Source organism: Micropterus salmoides, unplaced genomic scaffold, assembly GCF_014851395.1.
Source record: "Micropterus salmoides isolate LMB-PRFRI ecotype aquatic unplaced genomic scaffold, ASM1485139v1 Ms_hic_scaffold_4, whole genome shotgun sequence".
Lineage (NCBI taxonomy): Eukaryota > Metazoa > Chordata > Actinopteri > Centrarchiformes > Centrarchidae > Micropterus > Micropterus salmoides.
Window position 1 is genome coordinate 37644899 of NW_024043372.1, and position 17692 is coordinate 37662590.

General features: G+C 41.3%; 1 protein-coding gene and 2 long non-coding RNA genes across 7 annotated transcripts in view; 1 reads left to right on the forward strand and 2 right to left on the reverse strand.

Moving 5' to 3' along the window:
• The window catches only part of fbln2 (fibulin 2), a 65485-nt gene extending 58752 nt beyond the window's left edge, over positions 1-6733 (reverse strand). The window contains exons 1-2 of one of the 4 annotated variants that reach the window (XM_038697913.1): positions 6535-6727; positions 2669-4578 (exon numbers count right to left, since the gene is read on the reverse strand). In XM_038697913.1, coding sequence (XP_038553841.1) covers positions 2669-4505 — 1837 coding nt within the window. In that variant the 5' untranslated portion in view covers positions 4506-4578; positions 6535-6727. Of the gene's footprint in view, positions 1-2668; positions 4579-6534 lie in introns of all 4 variants that reach the window. The other 3 variants (XM_038697912.1, XM_038697911.1, XM_038697914.1) reach the window with 3 other exon arrangements.
• LOC119886918 lies at positions 6696-17027 on the forward strand. 2 transcript variants are annotated; one of them, XR_005441567.1, is made up of 3 exons: positions 6696-6834; positions 7975-8123; positions 16519-17027. It is a non-coding gene; the product is annotated as an uncharacterized LOC119886918 (long non-coding RNA). The 2 variants fall into 2 exon arrangements; XR_005441568.1 differs by lacking the exon at positions 16519-17027 and adding an exon at positions 8200-8404.
• Positions 11670-16623, reverse strand: LOC119886920. Its single transcript, XR_005441569.1, has 2 exons — positions 15122-16623; positions 11670-14559 (listed from the first exon to the last, which is right to left on the reverse strand). It is a non-coding gene; the product is annotated as an uncharacterized LOC119886920 (long non-coding RNA).
• Positions 17028-17692: the final 665 nt, after the last annotated feature.

The window sequence follows — 17692 nt, forward strand, 5'->3', positions numbered from 1 at the left end:
ATCTAAGCCCTCCAGGGCATCAACATCTGGATCTGCTGCTGCCTCGCGCTGCACACACCTTTAAAAATCCATTTCATATGCATCAGCAACGGATCAAATAACTAATCTATCCCACATAAAGTGCAATGACCTGCTAAACTATTTCAACCAAACGTTTAAACAGTATTCCATGACGTTTTCAACAAAATAAATGTCCGTTATGCTTCACTAGTTCATATAACACACTATGTGATTCAATGTATAGCAAGTTCCTGAGTGCTTTTTCATTTGCTGTTGAAATGTAAAGTAACAGATGTGTTTCACTTCTCTACTTTCTTTGAAGTAAATAAAAAAAACTTTATATTTGGCATAACTGAAAAGATGTTTTAAAAAGCGGCACCTATTGAAACACAAATTTCTTTCAACAGAAAATCCAAGAAGCAGACAACAGTACCGCTACACTGTTTGATGGAAACCGCAAACATACTAAGAAATACAATAAATAACAGTTTCTAAATCTTTCAAAAGAGGATTTTTAAATTGAAGACACACCTCTGAAATAAAAGTATCTGAAGGCAGAGAGAATCTATTACCAAATCCAGATTCTCAAGCTCCCATGTCTGTCTCCTGTGGGACAGCTGAGGCAATGTGCAGTAAAACAGTGGCGAGGCCTTGAGCGCTGGGTGAGGGATGGTGGTGACTGGTATGAGACTGCTGTGGGAGGATGTTCACGGCAGGAGAAGTTTTTGACTCCCCTGCTCTACACAGACCGTGGGCTCGCTTTTTATGTTGCTGTTCAGATCCCTGGGGGTTGGCGAGTGTCTCCACTTCTTCCATAAGCTCATGACATATGGCTTGGCTTGGTAGTTAGAATGGGACAGAGAAAGGGAGCTTTGTTCTGAGTGGACAATGTTGTATAGATCTACATTAGTAAGACAGAGTTTAAATACTTTATGTTGGATTCAAAATGTAAATATAGTGCTACAGCAGTACACACAAGTATGTGTCATTTTCAGAGATTTAAAAATGTCAAATCAAAACATTTAAAACGAGGACTACTGTCTAAAATCTTCTTGCACTAATAAATTGCTTTATAGGTCAAAACCCACTGTGCACTACATGACCACCAGCAAACAAAGACAACAGCACAAATCAATACAGTTATGTTAACAGTGGATCAGATGACTATGTATAGACAAGATTTGAGAGGGTGTCACTCATAGAGATATCCATGGAGACAACTCCTCAGCGATCCAGAACATTTTAGCATCTTCCTGCCCATTGTTTTGGTTTTATGACCAGCAACTTTACTGTTTTGGTTCATTCTCACTGCTCTCATTGAAATAGTATCCATCAGCAGCAGGTTGCTGTTTTTAGCCAAGAGGTTCAGATGAGCTGTTTGGACCAATTGCACAACAATTCTAAACTGGTTCTGTAAATTATCTCCAGCATAACTTTTCCCAGACAGTGTATTGCATTAAAGTGTAGCTAGCCAAGCAGTTTTTTCCCTGATGTTGGAACAATTTGTTTGCGTCAACCCAGCTGATGAAAATGCATCTACCGTAAAACTTCAATTAATAGCCGAGTCCCAAACAGCCGCCTGCCTCCTTTACTGGCCTGGTGTGGGGACACATTTTAACAAATAAACGCCTGCCTTAATTAAACGCCTGGTCTGGTTTTTATAGAAGTTCTTTGGATGTATAAAACCTCTTAAACCAGGCGGGGTCGCCGCTTTAGCTGCTTAGATCTTTAATACACATAGGCTATTAATGTTTAAAAGACATGCTGAACATCGTTAGATCGGTTGGATCCTCCACAATACCACTGTTAAGTTCATTTACTGGAAACACCAAGACCCAAAGTCTAATTCTTCTAGATTTACCGGTGTAACCTGCATCGATACAAGAGAGGAAAAGGGGGGGGGGGCTGACTCACGTTAACTTGGAAGCGCTCGTTAAATACGCTCGTTATGTCCGAATGTGTCCGTCGCTCTCTGTCAGCTATCTTCTCTCATCCTGCACCGTGTTGTTGTTGTCTTGAGGTTGCGGCCTTCAAAATAGCAGCGCATAAACCGCCTGTCGGAGCTAGATTAAATGAATGACGTGTATTTGATATTATTTGGTAATTTTTACATAAGTATTATTCTGTTTGAAATAAATAAACTGTTTCATAGTAGTTTCAGTTTTGTGCAAAAATAATTGAAGGCCTGTCCCAAATAAAGGCAGGGTCAAGTTAGTGAAAAGATTAAGCCCGGGCTATTATTCAAAGTTCTACGGTAATTCACATTCTGTTTGTTGGAACAGTTCTAACATGGGCTTAGAATGTCCTTGATTATGGAATCGAACAACTGTGCAAAATGATTTCGTCCAGAATATTTTATATTTTATATATGTATATATGGGAGTTTAGGAAATCTATATATTGGCTTATAGTATTTTTTAACCATCTTGATATGTATCTCTTAGATTTTTTTTTATTGTGACAAAGATCCTGAGCATAACATATTACTGTGTAAATATTGTGTGTGGTGTCTGGTGGACAAACTATGTAACGGTGACACTGTCTCTGCAATAAAAAGTCTCAAACACTTGGTATTCAAATCCCGCTCATTGACAATGTTAGTACATCTTGGTAACTGGATTACATTCTGAGCATGTTGGTCTGTGCTGTTGAAGCATCGTTGACTTACCTCCATCAGGTTTGATGACTGGAACAGGGCGATCTTTCCTCTCCTTCTCTTTCTCCATCACCTCTTCCTGGTCTTCACTGTGAAGGTTAAACAGCCTCTGACTTGGCTTTCTGCTCGGCTCACTCTCAACCAGCTTAAACCTTACTGGCGGCTGGGTGGTGGTAGTAATAAAATGGACCAAAGGGGTTGTCAGGTACTCAGGCCTCCTGGGGGAACTGGTGCTGAGCTCAGGTGTGGTCTTTTCATAGCTGCTTGTTGGATCATTGCTCTCTGACTCCTCACTCCTCTCCTGTTGTGATGGTTTTATCTTGTAGGGCATATCCTTTCCTTCAGGCCCAGTGACACTGCGAAAGCCTACCATTTCTTCCTCCTCCTCCTTCTCCTCTATCTCTTCCTCAACCACCTCACTGTCTGGTGCAACTGTCCCCTGTAATTCTTTTTGATCATTTGAACTTGCCTGGGAATGAATTGGGCTCTCTGGGCTTCTCAGCATGTACAGCGGAAGAGTCACTCTATCTGATCGCCTCAGCTGATTGGTTTGACTAACATTGATCTGACTCTTTGAACCTCTGGGTGTCACACTATCTGATGCATTTTGGTGTGTATGTGTCTTAGTCTCAGAGCTTCTCTGATGATGAATCGCACTCTCTAAACTCATGTGTTTCTCACTTCCTGATCCTCGGTTTAGTGGAAACATGACACTATCCAAACTTTTGAGTGCATGCAATTGATTCTCTAAATCTGTCTGTGTAGTCAGATCACTGAATGTGACACTCTGCATACTTGTTACACCCTGTGAAGGCTGCCAGGAAGCAGTGGCGTCCTTGTGCCTATGTGGCCTGATAGTACTCAGCCCTACTCTCAGGGGACTTTCTGTCACTTCCTCTCTATCTGCAGGATGTTCATGGACTCCGTATCGCTCTCTCAGCTCCAGCTTGCTTTGTCTGTCAAAGCTCTGAAGGGTAGAGCTTCTGTCAAGTCTGTCAGAGCCTTGGGACACAGAGATGACCTTGTTGGAGGAGGAAGACTGAGTAGGGAAGACCAGAGATTGAGGGTAGGTCTCTGGCAAATCTGTAGGGCCGTAATCATAATCTTCTGGCTCCTCCTTATCCAAAGGAGACGGTTTGAAGAGTGGAAGATTCCTATTAGGAGGAAGGCGATACGGCGTTCGAGACTGATCCATGCGCCCTTGTTGGTCAAACCTGTAGGGGTAACGGTTGCGCCTGCCGGCTGTGTCCTCCTCTGTTGGTGCAGCTAACATAGGTTTATGGTCCTTGTGCGGGTCACAGTCTGGCACAGGATAGCACATTAGCTTCCCCCCTTCGTTGGGACAGTGGCAGACCCGGCAGGTGTCAAAGTGGAAGGAGTGTCCAGCTTCGTACTTTTGTTCATCATGGACGCATCCGATACGTTCACACTGCATGCAACCGTCTGCAGGCTCTGAAACCTCGATGCAGTTTGGCGGCATATCAGGACAGCTGATGAAGTGGCAGCTGATCCGGCCCCCTCCCGCCGGGCAGGAGCACTCCGTGCTGCCATAGTCAACAAAGTAAGAGTCTCCCTCAGGCACTTTGCCATTCTTGAATCCAGCATTGATGCAATCGTAGTATTGGTAACCCTCGCATGTACATCCTTTTTGCAGGCATGAAGTGCAACAGGTGCCACTCTCCAGCACTTCTTCAATACAGTTGTCCAGCTGGGGACAGTCCACACCGGTGCAGTCACGCTGGCACAAGCAGACACTCAAGTAGAGGAAGAGAAATGTGCACCTCAGCAATGTTACTTCAGATATTACAAGACCAGCCATGGCAACAGGTGTGTGTACAACAAAGGACATCAGGTACTGGCCAAGGGCTTTAGATTGCCTTCAAGGATTCTGGCACATTCTGACCATTTGAACCCCCTCTACTCTGCAAGAAAGAAGAGAAAGAGAGCCAGACAAGCAGACAGGGGTTTAGTTCTCAAAATGAAAGCAGACCAGCATTTGGCTTCATAGCTGAGCTCACAAGAGTCCAATTTTTACTCCTCATAGTTGTCCTATGTACAGTAACTGACTACGTGCTCCCCATTAGCATCAGCTGCAGTGCAGTATTTTGAATCATTATGCAGGCTGTCATTAGGATGAAACTTGGAACTTGCCCAAGTCTTACATTTCTACCACGTCGTTGATTATCTCCATAAGAAAAATTGCCATTGGGTTGCAATCAACTTTAGAGTCTGCTGAGCACCGAGACTTCATCATGCTTTAGCAGTTGATTTTGTTGGAAATTGGTTAGACTTTATGGAAAGTACATTGTCTGAGTAGAGAAATAAATTGTCTAAATTGTTTAATAAGAGTTGCAATTTCAGACTCACTCAGTTCATTGGTTAATTAAATTCAGCAGTGAAACACAGGAATCAAAGACTTGTAATAACTTCTCTCATCAGCAAAAAAAATCAAAGCCCCAAATTTGACACAAATCCCTTCTGTTCTGTTCTGAACTACATGTTCTCTTCAAAGTGTTTTTGGACAGATCTAATATATCATCAAAGACACTAAGCAAATTTCCCATGGCAGTGGATGCTGGATAGCCAGTAGGTTATATCTACAAGTAAACAACCCCCCCACCCCCCCACCCAACTCACACTTCTCGATTCCTGGGCTGATATTCATGAAGTATCTATGAAGTGCTGAATTCAACACTGATTTGTCACAAATGGTGCTGTAGAAGTCAGTAAATCTGCTCTAAATAAGGGCTGTTATCACATCGTCATCTGTGATCTGAGCCATGAGCTACACATTTAAAGAGGGAACCAGAGACTGACCATAACAGTTCACACATTTCGCTCCACACAGTGGAGAGAGTGTGTAGCTGAATTGTTCTATTTATGAAGTAATAATTATTATTTCAAAGCATTTTATTAGGAAAAATAAGCCACTAATGACTTTGTTATCAGTCTTTTTGTGTTTCAGCTCTCAACATGAGTTCCTTGGCATGGCAAAAAGTAAATGTAAAACAATTCAAAGTTCAATCATGTGTGAAGCAGAGAAGGAGTTGAAAAATTGGCATTTCTAGCTCTAAACTTAAAGAGTTGGAGCTCCTGCAACAGACTCCCTAGGGGGATAAGCCTAAGCCCAGCCCGCAGCCCTTTTGTCACTGATCTGAGCTGTTTTCTAGCCTGAGAAGTTTGGATCACAGCAGTTCTGTCAGTGAAAGTGATATGCGCTGTTACTGTAGTAGACATATTAAAGTTGGCAATGCAAGGCAGCAAAAGAATGCAAACTGAGTAATCTATGCAGCTTGGTGTTTCCCAGAGTAGTGAGGGATGGGGGGATTCCCCTGTTTTCTCTCCTCCTTCCCACACACTCTGATGAGCTCCAAACCCCTGATGCCATGCAGCTCTGCTCACATGGACATAATCTGACGATTATTTTCAAACTTCACTTATGAAAAAGAGTGCAACAGGACACCTCCTCAGAAAGATGTTATGCACCTTTGCTATTTAGAAAATGCCATACATATTCTGGAATACAAACAGGGAGATTAATACACAATGAACTAAGTTAAAGTCATGATCATGCCACCGATAATACACAAAAATCTATTGAAGTTTTCTTCTCCTGCATTTGTTACAACTGTATGCAGATGGCATCTTAACAAATATTTAGTCTTTAAATAATGAATTGCAGCAATTTAAAATAGATCAGACAAAATAAACAGAGTAGCTCAGTCTCCTGCTCAAACTGCATCGCAACCTGTCTGCTCTTTCCACCTGATAGCTGGAGAAAGTCGCCCGATTTAACCACTGATTGCAAAATTGCAGTCTAAAGTACGTCCAAGGTGAATTCCCCAAATTGAACTAGCGTTTAGACTCAGAGCTCTTACCACAACACCGATGGATTCAACTGTGTGTTTTCAGCGGGCGAACCCGGTCTCAGTGAGCTGCGGACTGTTGACGGTGTAACGAGTGAAGTAGTTTGTAGACACCGGTTTGATGATGGGCTGGAGAGCCGCCGGCTGCAGATCCGCTGAGCGCCGCAAGTGTGAACCTTTTGACCATCGCAGCACTGCAGGGGTAAGGCAGGGACCAGGCAGGGACCAGGAGGGCCGGCGGAGGGGGAGGTACGAAAAGTTTCCCCTGCTGGAGACTCATAAGGAGCTGTAGGACCGGCCCACACAATGCAGGTAAAGATGGGGAGATTTATTTTAGGCTGCTTGTTGAGCTTTGGGCATAAATTATGAGACAGATAAAACTTTCTCAGTGCCATTCAACAATTGTTACTCGCTTGATTGTAGATACATGCTACAGATCAACATTTTGCTAGATATGCCTTGTCACTTTCTACAAAAAGCGATTGATATCACTCTAATATATGTCCATAAAGTATGGAACTTTTTTTAATTTATATATTTATTGTACTAATTTTCAAATTACTATTATTTTGATTGTTTGATTTTTAGGAATTGTTGTGTTTTTAAATCTCACGTTTGATACAGTTTTTTAATTAACTAATTAATAATCTTTTTATTATTATTTTTGTTTTTAATATACATACACACGTTTATGGTTTTATCTATTTATTTTATTTAATTTTTTAATATATTATTATAAAAACACACATGTTACTGTGTCATTTACTTATTATAATTATAATTATTTTAAATTTTTAATATATTTTTATTTATTTTTTAACACACACACAAACTTGCTTATTGTTTTTTTTATTTACTTTTATTTTTAATATTTATTTTCACGGAAATCTTATATTTAATAGTTTTTTATTATTATTTTATTTTTTATTATCACACACAAACACAAATTTTACTGTTTTATTTCTTTAATATTTAATGCAATGTATGAAATTTATTGTACTTATGTAATTTATGTGTAGCTTTGGCAATATTGTTGCTATACATTCATGCCAATAAAGCTCATTTGAATTTGTATGGAACTAGGTGAGCATAAAGGATGACGTTTGTGTGTAAACATATTATAAAATAACACATACACCACTGTGGTCATTTTGAACTCAACTAAGGTTTGGGCTAAATCTGACCAAAAAGGAAGATAAGCTGGGTTTAGGTTCCACTGTTTGTCCTCTGGTATTTAGCTTATCGTAGTATAAAGTCAGACTGTATACCAGAGTCCATGTGCTGTTGTACTCTCCTACAGGTTGAGCCATGTTGTTGGCCCCCAGAGTAAACTTCAGCTGCTGTCCACTGCTGTCTTTTTAAGGATCTTGCATGTACCTCTTAAATGAATGTCAGTAACCAAACAAGAGCTTTGCGCTCTCATCATTACTCATGCTGTCTTTCTCCTGCCAGTTACAGCCCATGCATGACACAAGGCTGTAAGCCATCTCAACTACTCAGAGAAGAACGCATCTCCCTCAAATTCAGGCCTGTTTTTAATACCCTGCGTGATTCGACACGAAGCCCAACTCCATGGATCGAGAAAGGTGCATGTTGTTCAAGTGAGTATGTCTTTGAATTCACATGTGCTAGACATATTTCATCCTCAGTCATTTTAATATATTTCGCCTTTTGTAGGGAGCATGAGCCTGCAACAGCAAATTGCAGAAGACTTTACGACTTGAGACCAATCTAGTGTCTCACATTCACATCAGCAATTCCTTTATTTGAAGCAGCACCTCTGGAGGGCATTGTAAATTTTCCCCAACATGGCACCTCCAGAGGACGTCTGAGTTCAAAGAGTGTAGGGAGTGAATTGTTTGAAATAAAGTGTGGCATGCTAGATGTTTGAATGGACTCACTCATCATGTTGGAGCGCAGTGTGACCTGATCAGCAGTCTGGACCCCTCCCAGCAGCCCATATAAAAGTCCTAATGAGGAGCTGTCAGGGCCCGGGGTGAAGTGGTGGTCGGTGCTGTGATAAACAGATTGGCCCTGATCACAGATAAGACTATTGCCAGGGGAGTGGGCTTTCAACTAGAGATGAGAGATGAGGTAGAACAATAGAAAGGGCTCACATTCAGAGTGTTCAGGACTGGGTCAGTGGAAGAACATGTCAAAACTTGCTTGTAGTCCTACATTTTTTATTTAATGTACTGTACTGTGGGCCAGCTGCTTTACTTTTCACATGTAAAAGTAGACTTGGCTGTAACAGCACAGATCCCTGGAGTTACGTGCAGTTTTGTCTGAAGTTGCACAGATGAATAGTGTAGGATTACAAGATCAGAGAGGGGTTGCCACAGTGTAGTGAACAAACTTGGATTTTGCGTGCGCATAACAGGATGAAGCTCAGCCCTGCTATTAAACAGTAAGTGGGACTCAACAACGCATGGGTGAGATTTGTGGAATCCCAGTGTGATCTCCAGGGAAAGCTGTCAGACGCAGACAAGTCTTTGAAATATCTGGGGAGGCCTCAGGGAATCAGGCTTCATGAATGGGGTCACCGTGGAGCATCTGGCTCAAGACTCACTGGTGTCCCTCTTGTGTGGTTTATTGAAGAGAAGCTTGGCAGGGGCCTGTGAGCGACACATCTTGTACCTATATAAAGATTGGTCTGGATGGGTATCAGTTTGGGGCATTTATAGGAAAATAGAAGAATCTTAACATAACTTGTTTCCAGTTTTGGCTGGAAATTGTGATCACTATCACTGTCTTCTCCAGCTGCAGCTTGAGCAAAGTGAGACCATGCTATGTATGCGCAATATGTGAAGATAATCACCTAATATTATTTGAGCAGCTGGAATGACTGTTATCTCCCAAATAAAGAGTTTGGCAAGTTCACAAGCTGTATTACACATTTAGTGAACAGAAAGATTGACCAGATGGGAGCTCAAAAAATCAGTTTTATTGTCTTATTAGACTGTCATCTATGTCAGTGTCATCTGAGGAACTTTTTGGAAGGTTATTGCTCCATGCTCCAACGTCTCAAGAGAGATGCAAACATGCCTTTTTAATTAAAATATCTATTGATCAACTTTCAAAATGGCCACATTATAGATTAGGTCCTCAGAGCTATGATGGAGATACATCATAGGCATTAAGATACAAAATTTCTGGTCAGACATTACTGCATTACTCTTTCTTCATTAAGGCATGGCCCTGTACTTTGTGCGTTGCAGTGAACTAGTTTTATGGTGTAAAGCTGCTCTTGTCTCTGCTCTTTCCGCTAAAAAGCCTGCCATCATAGACCCCATTTACCCTTGTCCTTTCAAGTGTCTCATATCTGTACACACTAACAGCTCCTACTAGCATCTATTGTCACTTGTAGATCTCTTACTTTATTGATGCTTGTCTGTTGTTCCTCAAATGTAAGTAGCTTTGGATAAAAGCATTAGCCAAATGAGTAAATGTAACTATCCAGATAAAATCTAGAGTGTTTTTCCAAACACTGAGGGTTCATTTAAAAGTAATTTTACGTCACAAGGTTATATATTGAAATTTATGTTTGTTGTCAATTTATGCTACACACACAAAACTATTATGATGCTGTGTGGGGGATGAATTTCAAAGCCTGAAGGAAGAAGATGCTCTGCAGGTGATATGACAGCAGAAACTTCTATATCTCTTCCCAGAAGGCAGCAGGGTGAACAGGCTGTGGCTGGGTGGGTACTGTCCTTTAGGATCCTTTGGGCTCTGCAGGCACCTCACCTCACCGATATCACTGATGCTCGGGAGATGGTACCAATGATCTTCTGAGCAGTTTGAATCCCCCGCTGCAGAGCCCTCTGGTCCTGGGCCCTGCACATCCCATGTTAGTGATGTTTCCAGTCAGGATGTTTTCTATTGCTCCTCTGTAAAAGTTGACAAGAACTTGGTGTGGGAATTTGGCCTTCTTAAGTTTCCTCAAGAAATCCAGTCGTTTCTGAGCTTTCTTCACCAGCGTGGAGATGTGAGACGACCATGTCAGCTTCTCTGTGCTGAAACTGTTCACCTGCTCCACCTCAGCTCCACTGATGTAGACAGGAGTGTGTGTCTTTATCTCCGTCTTCCTGAAATCAGCGATCAGCTCCTTAGTTTTGCTGATATTGAGCAGTAGGTTGTTCGCTGTACACCACTCTACAACATTAACAATTTTCCTCCCGATATGAAGTCTCATCGTTGTTTGAAATCCGGCCGATGATGGTGGTGTCATCCATAAACTTCACAACAGAGTTCTCTCCATGTTGGGGGATGTAGTCGTGGGTGTGCAGCGTGAACAGGAGGGGGCTGAGCACACAGTCCTGGGGCTCTGGTGTTCAGCACTAGAGTGGAGGAGGTGAGTGGAGAAGCCTGCTGTTACAGACATGTCTGAGCAAACCGCAACCCCTCTTCTCAACCTTGGACTCGTCTTTGTCGAGCCATGACGTCTAGTCCACAAATGTCTAGGGCTAATTGGAAACGGTGTTTGTTAAGTCACAAATATTGAATAAACAACAATAATAGATTGTTTTTTTAAACTACCGTCCTTATCTGAACATATTAAGGAGCCACACAACATACTGTTGAGAAAGGTTCTGTTTCAAGGCTGGATTTGAAATAGGATTTCTTGCTTCTTGAACAACACAAAAAAATGTGCTGTTCATGTTGACTTCAGCATCCTGGGTAATCTATTCACAAGTGGACAGCCTTTCACATCAGATAGCAATTCGGTCCATCCATGATGCATGAACTAATCTAAATAGAGAAGGGTGAGATGTGATAATCATTTAAATGGGGATAGCAGTGAACCCTTTCAGACAGTCTCTCATTAAAAGTATTGTATGCAAGTGACAAAAGTTTTTTTTTAAGAAAGAAAAAGAGAACTTTCTCTCCTCTGTACACCACTCCATTGGCCGTGTGTAGTGGCCATGATTGTCTAATTGTCTGTTTTAGGTGAAAAGTTATCAAAATGACAGACAGTTCCCCCAATGCTGACTGAGGAAAGGGGGACGATCCAACAAAGCACTTAGTTTGAGTCATACGGAGGCCTTTATTCCAATACACATAACATCACTTTGGCCTGTCACCTATGATTAGGGAATGGCTATTTGTTAGGTGTGGCTGAAAAGGATTCAGGAGCGGACACAAGGTAGAGGCACTTAACTCAGGCAGATTTATTTCAGAGTAGCAAGAAGTGGCCTGGGGTGTGGGACAGGTGAGAGGGTTCCGAGGCAAGTTCCGGCTTGATGGGCTGCGTCCTCCAGCAAACAATTTAAGGCAGGCAGGCAGCGTCCTCAAACAGGCAGGGATTCTGGCAGGCAGAGACAACAGTTAAAGCCAGGCAAACAGGGTTTCCAATGACGAAGTTCTGTTCACAAGATTCTCAAATCGGCCACAGCGTAGTTACCACTGAAGGTTTACTGATGAACTGGTGAGGAGAGGGTGAAGAGCTGGAGTATTTCACTGAGGAGGTTGATTGCAGGATGAGACACAGGCAAGAGCTGCTGCCGGAAGAACAGCCAGGAGAGAGGGAGCCACAGCGACACGTCCACAACCATACACAGGACATAACAGACAAAAAAAACAAAAAAAACACAGACAGCAGGGATGGTAAACAGTGGAAACAAGGAGACAGAGGTGGTGGCAAGGCCCAATCATGACACTATTGTCTACAACAATATCTTCTTGTTTTGCTTGTTTTTGACTGTAAATGCAGACCTTTTGCCAGAACACACAAAGACAGGATGGGGCACATTAGACCCTTAATGATGCAGGCCTCTGATTACATAGGGCACGTCACATACAACTTACCACCATCTGCTGAGCAGTTCACACACAGGTCACCAGTATCCTGTTTGGCTGCAACTGAAATTATTATCATGCAAATGATCTGCACAACCTGTCTTTTACATATGTATCGCAACTGTGCTTTTTAAAAAAGACACTGTTTATAATTCACTGTGTTAGGTATATAAAAATGCAATGCAGAACTCTGCTGATGTCTCAACGTATGAATTTTGGTTATGACCTTGAATGGCACTAGTGTGTGTGTGTGTGTGTGTGTATGTGTGCGCGCGCACTAAGCTACAGTGAAACACAATGGAGATATTTTATTTCTGGAATATTCTTGATTCAGTCACTGTGTTGTTGGCTAAATGTTTTGGTGAATAAATGCATGGAATTAGCTCCAGATTAACTATATTCAGATGGTAATGAGTATTTAAAGTATAAATGGAATATTCTGGGAACATTTTTCCCCCCATCACTGACTGGGAGACTAAATGTTTGGAAATATCTGCCTCTCTGTGAACGACTGATATGTGCAGCATGTTGCAATTAACTCCTGGCCCCAGCTCAACTGCAATTTCTTATTTCCTGCAGAACATGTACAGTATATCCTCTGTCATCAATGCAGCATTACTGATTATTTCTGCCAACAGCACAGAAGCATAGCCTACCTTCTGCAAAAATAGACAATATTGTCTCTAGTGCCCTGCTTCATAGGCTTGAAGAGGAGTGACCTTCACATGGGCCTCAGTCTGCAGGATTATCTGATACAAAGCAGTGCAAGACAAAAGTGAAGAAATAGTAAGGAAGTGGGTGGTGTCATGCTCTGGAATCTTCATTAACCCGGCACTATAGGGGGCAGAGCCGCCTGCCCTGTCTTACTGATTCTCTTAACACTGGAGTGGGTCAGGTACCAAGGTCCCTCTTAAAAGCAAATGCAAAGCACACCGTCTGGAATAAAATGTGCTGAAATCAAGACTTTAACAGACTCCAGTGAACCCTATATAGACCTAACCCATGCTGCACTCCATCTTTATTTGCCTCTGCAGACATGAGAATGGGCTGCACATGAACCAGCATTGAGGCCCAAGTGAAATCAAAACAGTAGTGTGGGCAGATAAACAAATACATGCCTTGATCACCTCAGGCTGTTGTGTTGCACAAAATGGAATGGAAATGTTCAACTAGATTAATTAACTATTTAATAATTAACTAATATTTGACTGAAAATAAACTTTCAAAATTGAAAAAAAAGCAAACAAGGGTCATAAGTCCTCATCTGTATTTGTCAGTGTGTCAGCTTATCTTAGTTATTGGCTAACGTGTCTCGTTTGGCAGCACACTATGTTTGGATAGAGCAGAGTGAGCAAAGAGCAGGGCTTTGACACGCGTTGACTGCTGCCTGGGCCGACAGTCAACGGGATGCCAGACTTTTAGTCTCAATAATAATGAATGCACATTTCGAGATTTCTTTGTAAAGAGCTCTCCACAAGACCACTTATCAATCTATGTATATAAATGTAAAACAAGGCCACAAATTTAACACATAAGGTTCACAAATTAAATTCTGATTCACACATAAATAGTGAAATACATTTAATGTCCTGGAAAATCCACACATTTAAAAATGTTTGCATCAAGAACATCTTTGAATGTTACATTAAAAACCACTTGTCATGTGGTGTCATGCTTGTCTGTTGTTTGGCTTTTCTGTGTGGATCTTGCGTAGGCCTGCTTCTACCTGCTAAAAGGGAGTTTTTCCTTGCCACTGTCACCAAGCGCTTGCTCATGATGGGAATTGGGCCTTTGTTAATAACATTACAAAGAGTTCGGTCTAGAAAAGTGCAATGAGATAACTTCTGCTACGCTACCTTTTAAGGCCATTAAAGCAAAACAATAGCTCCATAATGGATTATCATCTGGGGTAAGCAGGTATTGGCCCAATGACCCACACCCTCAAGGGGCCCTGCACCATGTGGCCAGTTAGTATTTCTATTACTATGCAATTACTTTGTGGTAATTTTATTTGATTACTATTGTTTTTTTAAGAATAATAATTACTTGACTAATCTTGGACTCCTGTTTTGGCACTGTGTGAAAATGGAGTATAAAACCTGACTGTGAATCATTTTCTAAAGCAAGTTTAAGGAATTTCGTATGTCTGAAAAGCGTAGATGATGGAGTGTGTGGCCAGGTCTTCCAGTAGTCAACACGAAGCACGAGGGTTTTATTTCTTCAGCATATCATACCAACCTGTGAGAAATGGATGGAAAAAGAGGAAAAATAACAAAGATACAATAAATAGGATGCACGTATATACGTCAGTTTGTGCCGCTAGCTATAAACTAGTTAACACAAGCGCGTTATGCTCTTGAAATATATATTGCAGAAAACTGCAATGAAACATACCTCGTAGGCTGCTTTGCTACATCTAGAATACTTTTTTCTTGGCTTCTTTCTTCTGGGGTAATCTATGTCCAGATATATTTATATATGCTTAATATTTACTTAGCTTTGAGAGCTCTTCTCACGCCATGGTTTTAGCACTTATGTTATTTTGTATTAACACATACAAACATGACTTTTGCTGTTTTATTTCCTTATCTAATGAAATGTATAAAATTAATTGTCCTTATGATATTTATATGTAGCTTTGGCAGTATTGTTTCTATACATTCATGCCAGTAAAGCTTATTTGAATTTGTATGTGCACTAGTTTGCCGGTAATTAGTTCAGCCTCTAGGATCTGCCATTATTACAGGTAGGAACCAAAAACGGAAAAGGTAATTTAAAAAAAACAACAAAAAAACTTAACTATGTATGTGGTGTCAGCTCAGCCACCTGGCTGAACGCCGGGAATAGAGGTTTGGACCCAAAATGCAGACACTGAGCAGGTACTGGTGAAAGAGTGAGGTTTATTGCAGCACATGGTGAAACTTACAGGTGGTAAGCAGTCCAAAACACAACCGGTGAGTAATTCAACTGAAAGTAAATCCAAAGTAATCCACAAAAAACACAGGAGGCACTGGAGAAACCTAGAAAGAACACTGGAGAACTCTGGCATGGAAATCACTAGACTAGAACCACATGAAAACAATGAACTGGCAAGGAGTGAAAGACAGACAATCACTATATACCCAGGTGAGGGAGAAACTAATTAGACACAGGTGAACCCACTTAAACAATCAGAGACAAGCACCGGAAGTAAAACATGACAACACACACTAGGAGCAGAAACTACAAACTAAAACAGGAAGTAAAGCATATGGGAACACACAAGGACAGAGTTACCAAAGTAAAACAGAAAAACAACTGCATGCCGAACAAAACCGGGGCAGGGAACTGGAAACAGGACAACACAAACATGGATACATGGAACTAAGGACTAAGACACAGACATAGACGAGGAGAGAACAGACAGGGCATACAAACAAATAGAAACTGGACACAAGAACCAACCACTCACAAAATATGGAACCAGATGACATGGACAAGACACACTGACAAGTGGACAAAAACCAGAACAAAATGACAAGGGACCAGGAAGAATAAAACAGAACTAAAATGCAGGACTAAAACTAAGATAAGGAACAAGACAGAAACTAAGTCAATAAAACATGCGAATGAACAAAAGAATAAACTAGACTACAAAACCCCACACATTAAAGACTAAACGCAAGAATCCAAAATCAGAACACAAGTGAAACCCAGAACTACATAAAACATAGGAAACAACTGAAAAACCACCCAACCAACCCAAACCCTCGACATGTGGGGCAGTTACAGCAGTTTAAGGCATTTTGTATGTCTGAAAAGCGTAGATCATGGAGTGTGTAGCCATGTCTTATGAACTTTATTCCACCTGGATTTTAACTAAAAAGGGATGTTTCTCTATATTAGAAATTGTTTTGTTGAATGCAACTATTCGCACCTATTCAGTTAATCAGCTTCTGATTTCATGAAATATGCATGGACTACCAGCAGGCACTCTGCAGGGAGCTTTGGTTTCCAGGGGATGTTGCTTGATACGGAGGAGGCATCCAAATTATGCGTTGCTCCAAATTGGCTCCCTGTGTCTTCAGCCTTCTACACTGCAGCAGAAACTCAGTCATGGCATTACAGCTCAAAAGTTTCAGACTGTAAACTCTGAAATCAAGAACTATACATTACTTCTACTGTTTCTTTACCATTTTTACCCTTGTGGTTCCGAAGGATGGCTGCAACAGCGCTGATTCAAACCTGTGTTAGCAGGAAGATACATTCCTGTCGTGAGCAGATGAACGGACCTTCAGAAAAGTGAACACCCGCAACTTCTGTTGTCATCTTCCCTTGTGGTGATGGAAGCCAACATTAAGCCAGTGGACAAAACCAGCCTTTAAACATGAAAACAACAACAACAACTGGAGAGTCAGATGTTCCCTCTCTCAGCGAGGTGTCTGGCTGAAGAAAAACAACATTACTGAAATGCGGAACAAGATCACAAAAGCGTTATTGCTGTTTGACAAGCTTTGGAAATATTTGGATATGAGCCTGCTTGCTTTGGAAAATTCCTTCCCACGGTTTCATCCAATTATTTATAATCTATTCTTTACAGATGATACATGTAACACACACTAGTAGTTCTGGGTAGTGATATTGATTTGCTAAAAGCTGTGAAAAGACCTCATATTATCTTGTACTGGAAAAAACATAAAGCTGTGCCATTTTGGCTTTTCCTTTTGCCTGGGTGTGTTTTTCTTCCATCATTTCATTATAACAACTATTCTAATGAGTAGCCCTTGAATTCTGCAAATGTCAACCCAATCAACAGTCACAGTGAATGTCAAGAGTGCACTATTGTTTTATGCAGCCCTCAGGCCTGTTTGAAAAAGCAGTGGATGTGTATAAAACAGGACAAAGGATTTCTTTCCATATGGACGGCAGATCCACGCTAGCTTCAAGCTCTACACCTCTGGCAGCCAGAGCAAATTCAGCAGGAACTATTTGGAGAAGCATTAACATTTCCTCTTAAAGCTGCTGTTGTTCACATCAAGAGTCACGTCACTACAGTAGTGTGTGATGATCACGTTGCATTTTTTTTTTCAGGCAGTACAACACAAGCCCCCATTTGAGAAAAGTTGAGTCTTTTCTCAAACTGTTTGGGAATGGACGGTGTAAAGTTTGATTCTTACAATGACACACAATGGGCCAGATCGTGTTCTGCCTTACCGCTCCCATAGGCCATCTTAGGTCTGTGTTCAGCTTAATGATGTGTGCAATTTACATAGATGCCTGCATCATCCCACATGAATAAATGCCTGCATAAAAACATCTGTGTGATTGTAGTAAAGTCCATTACATTGAAAGACTATTAGTGGTAAATGTTGACTCAAAACATGTTGATCAA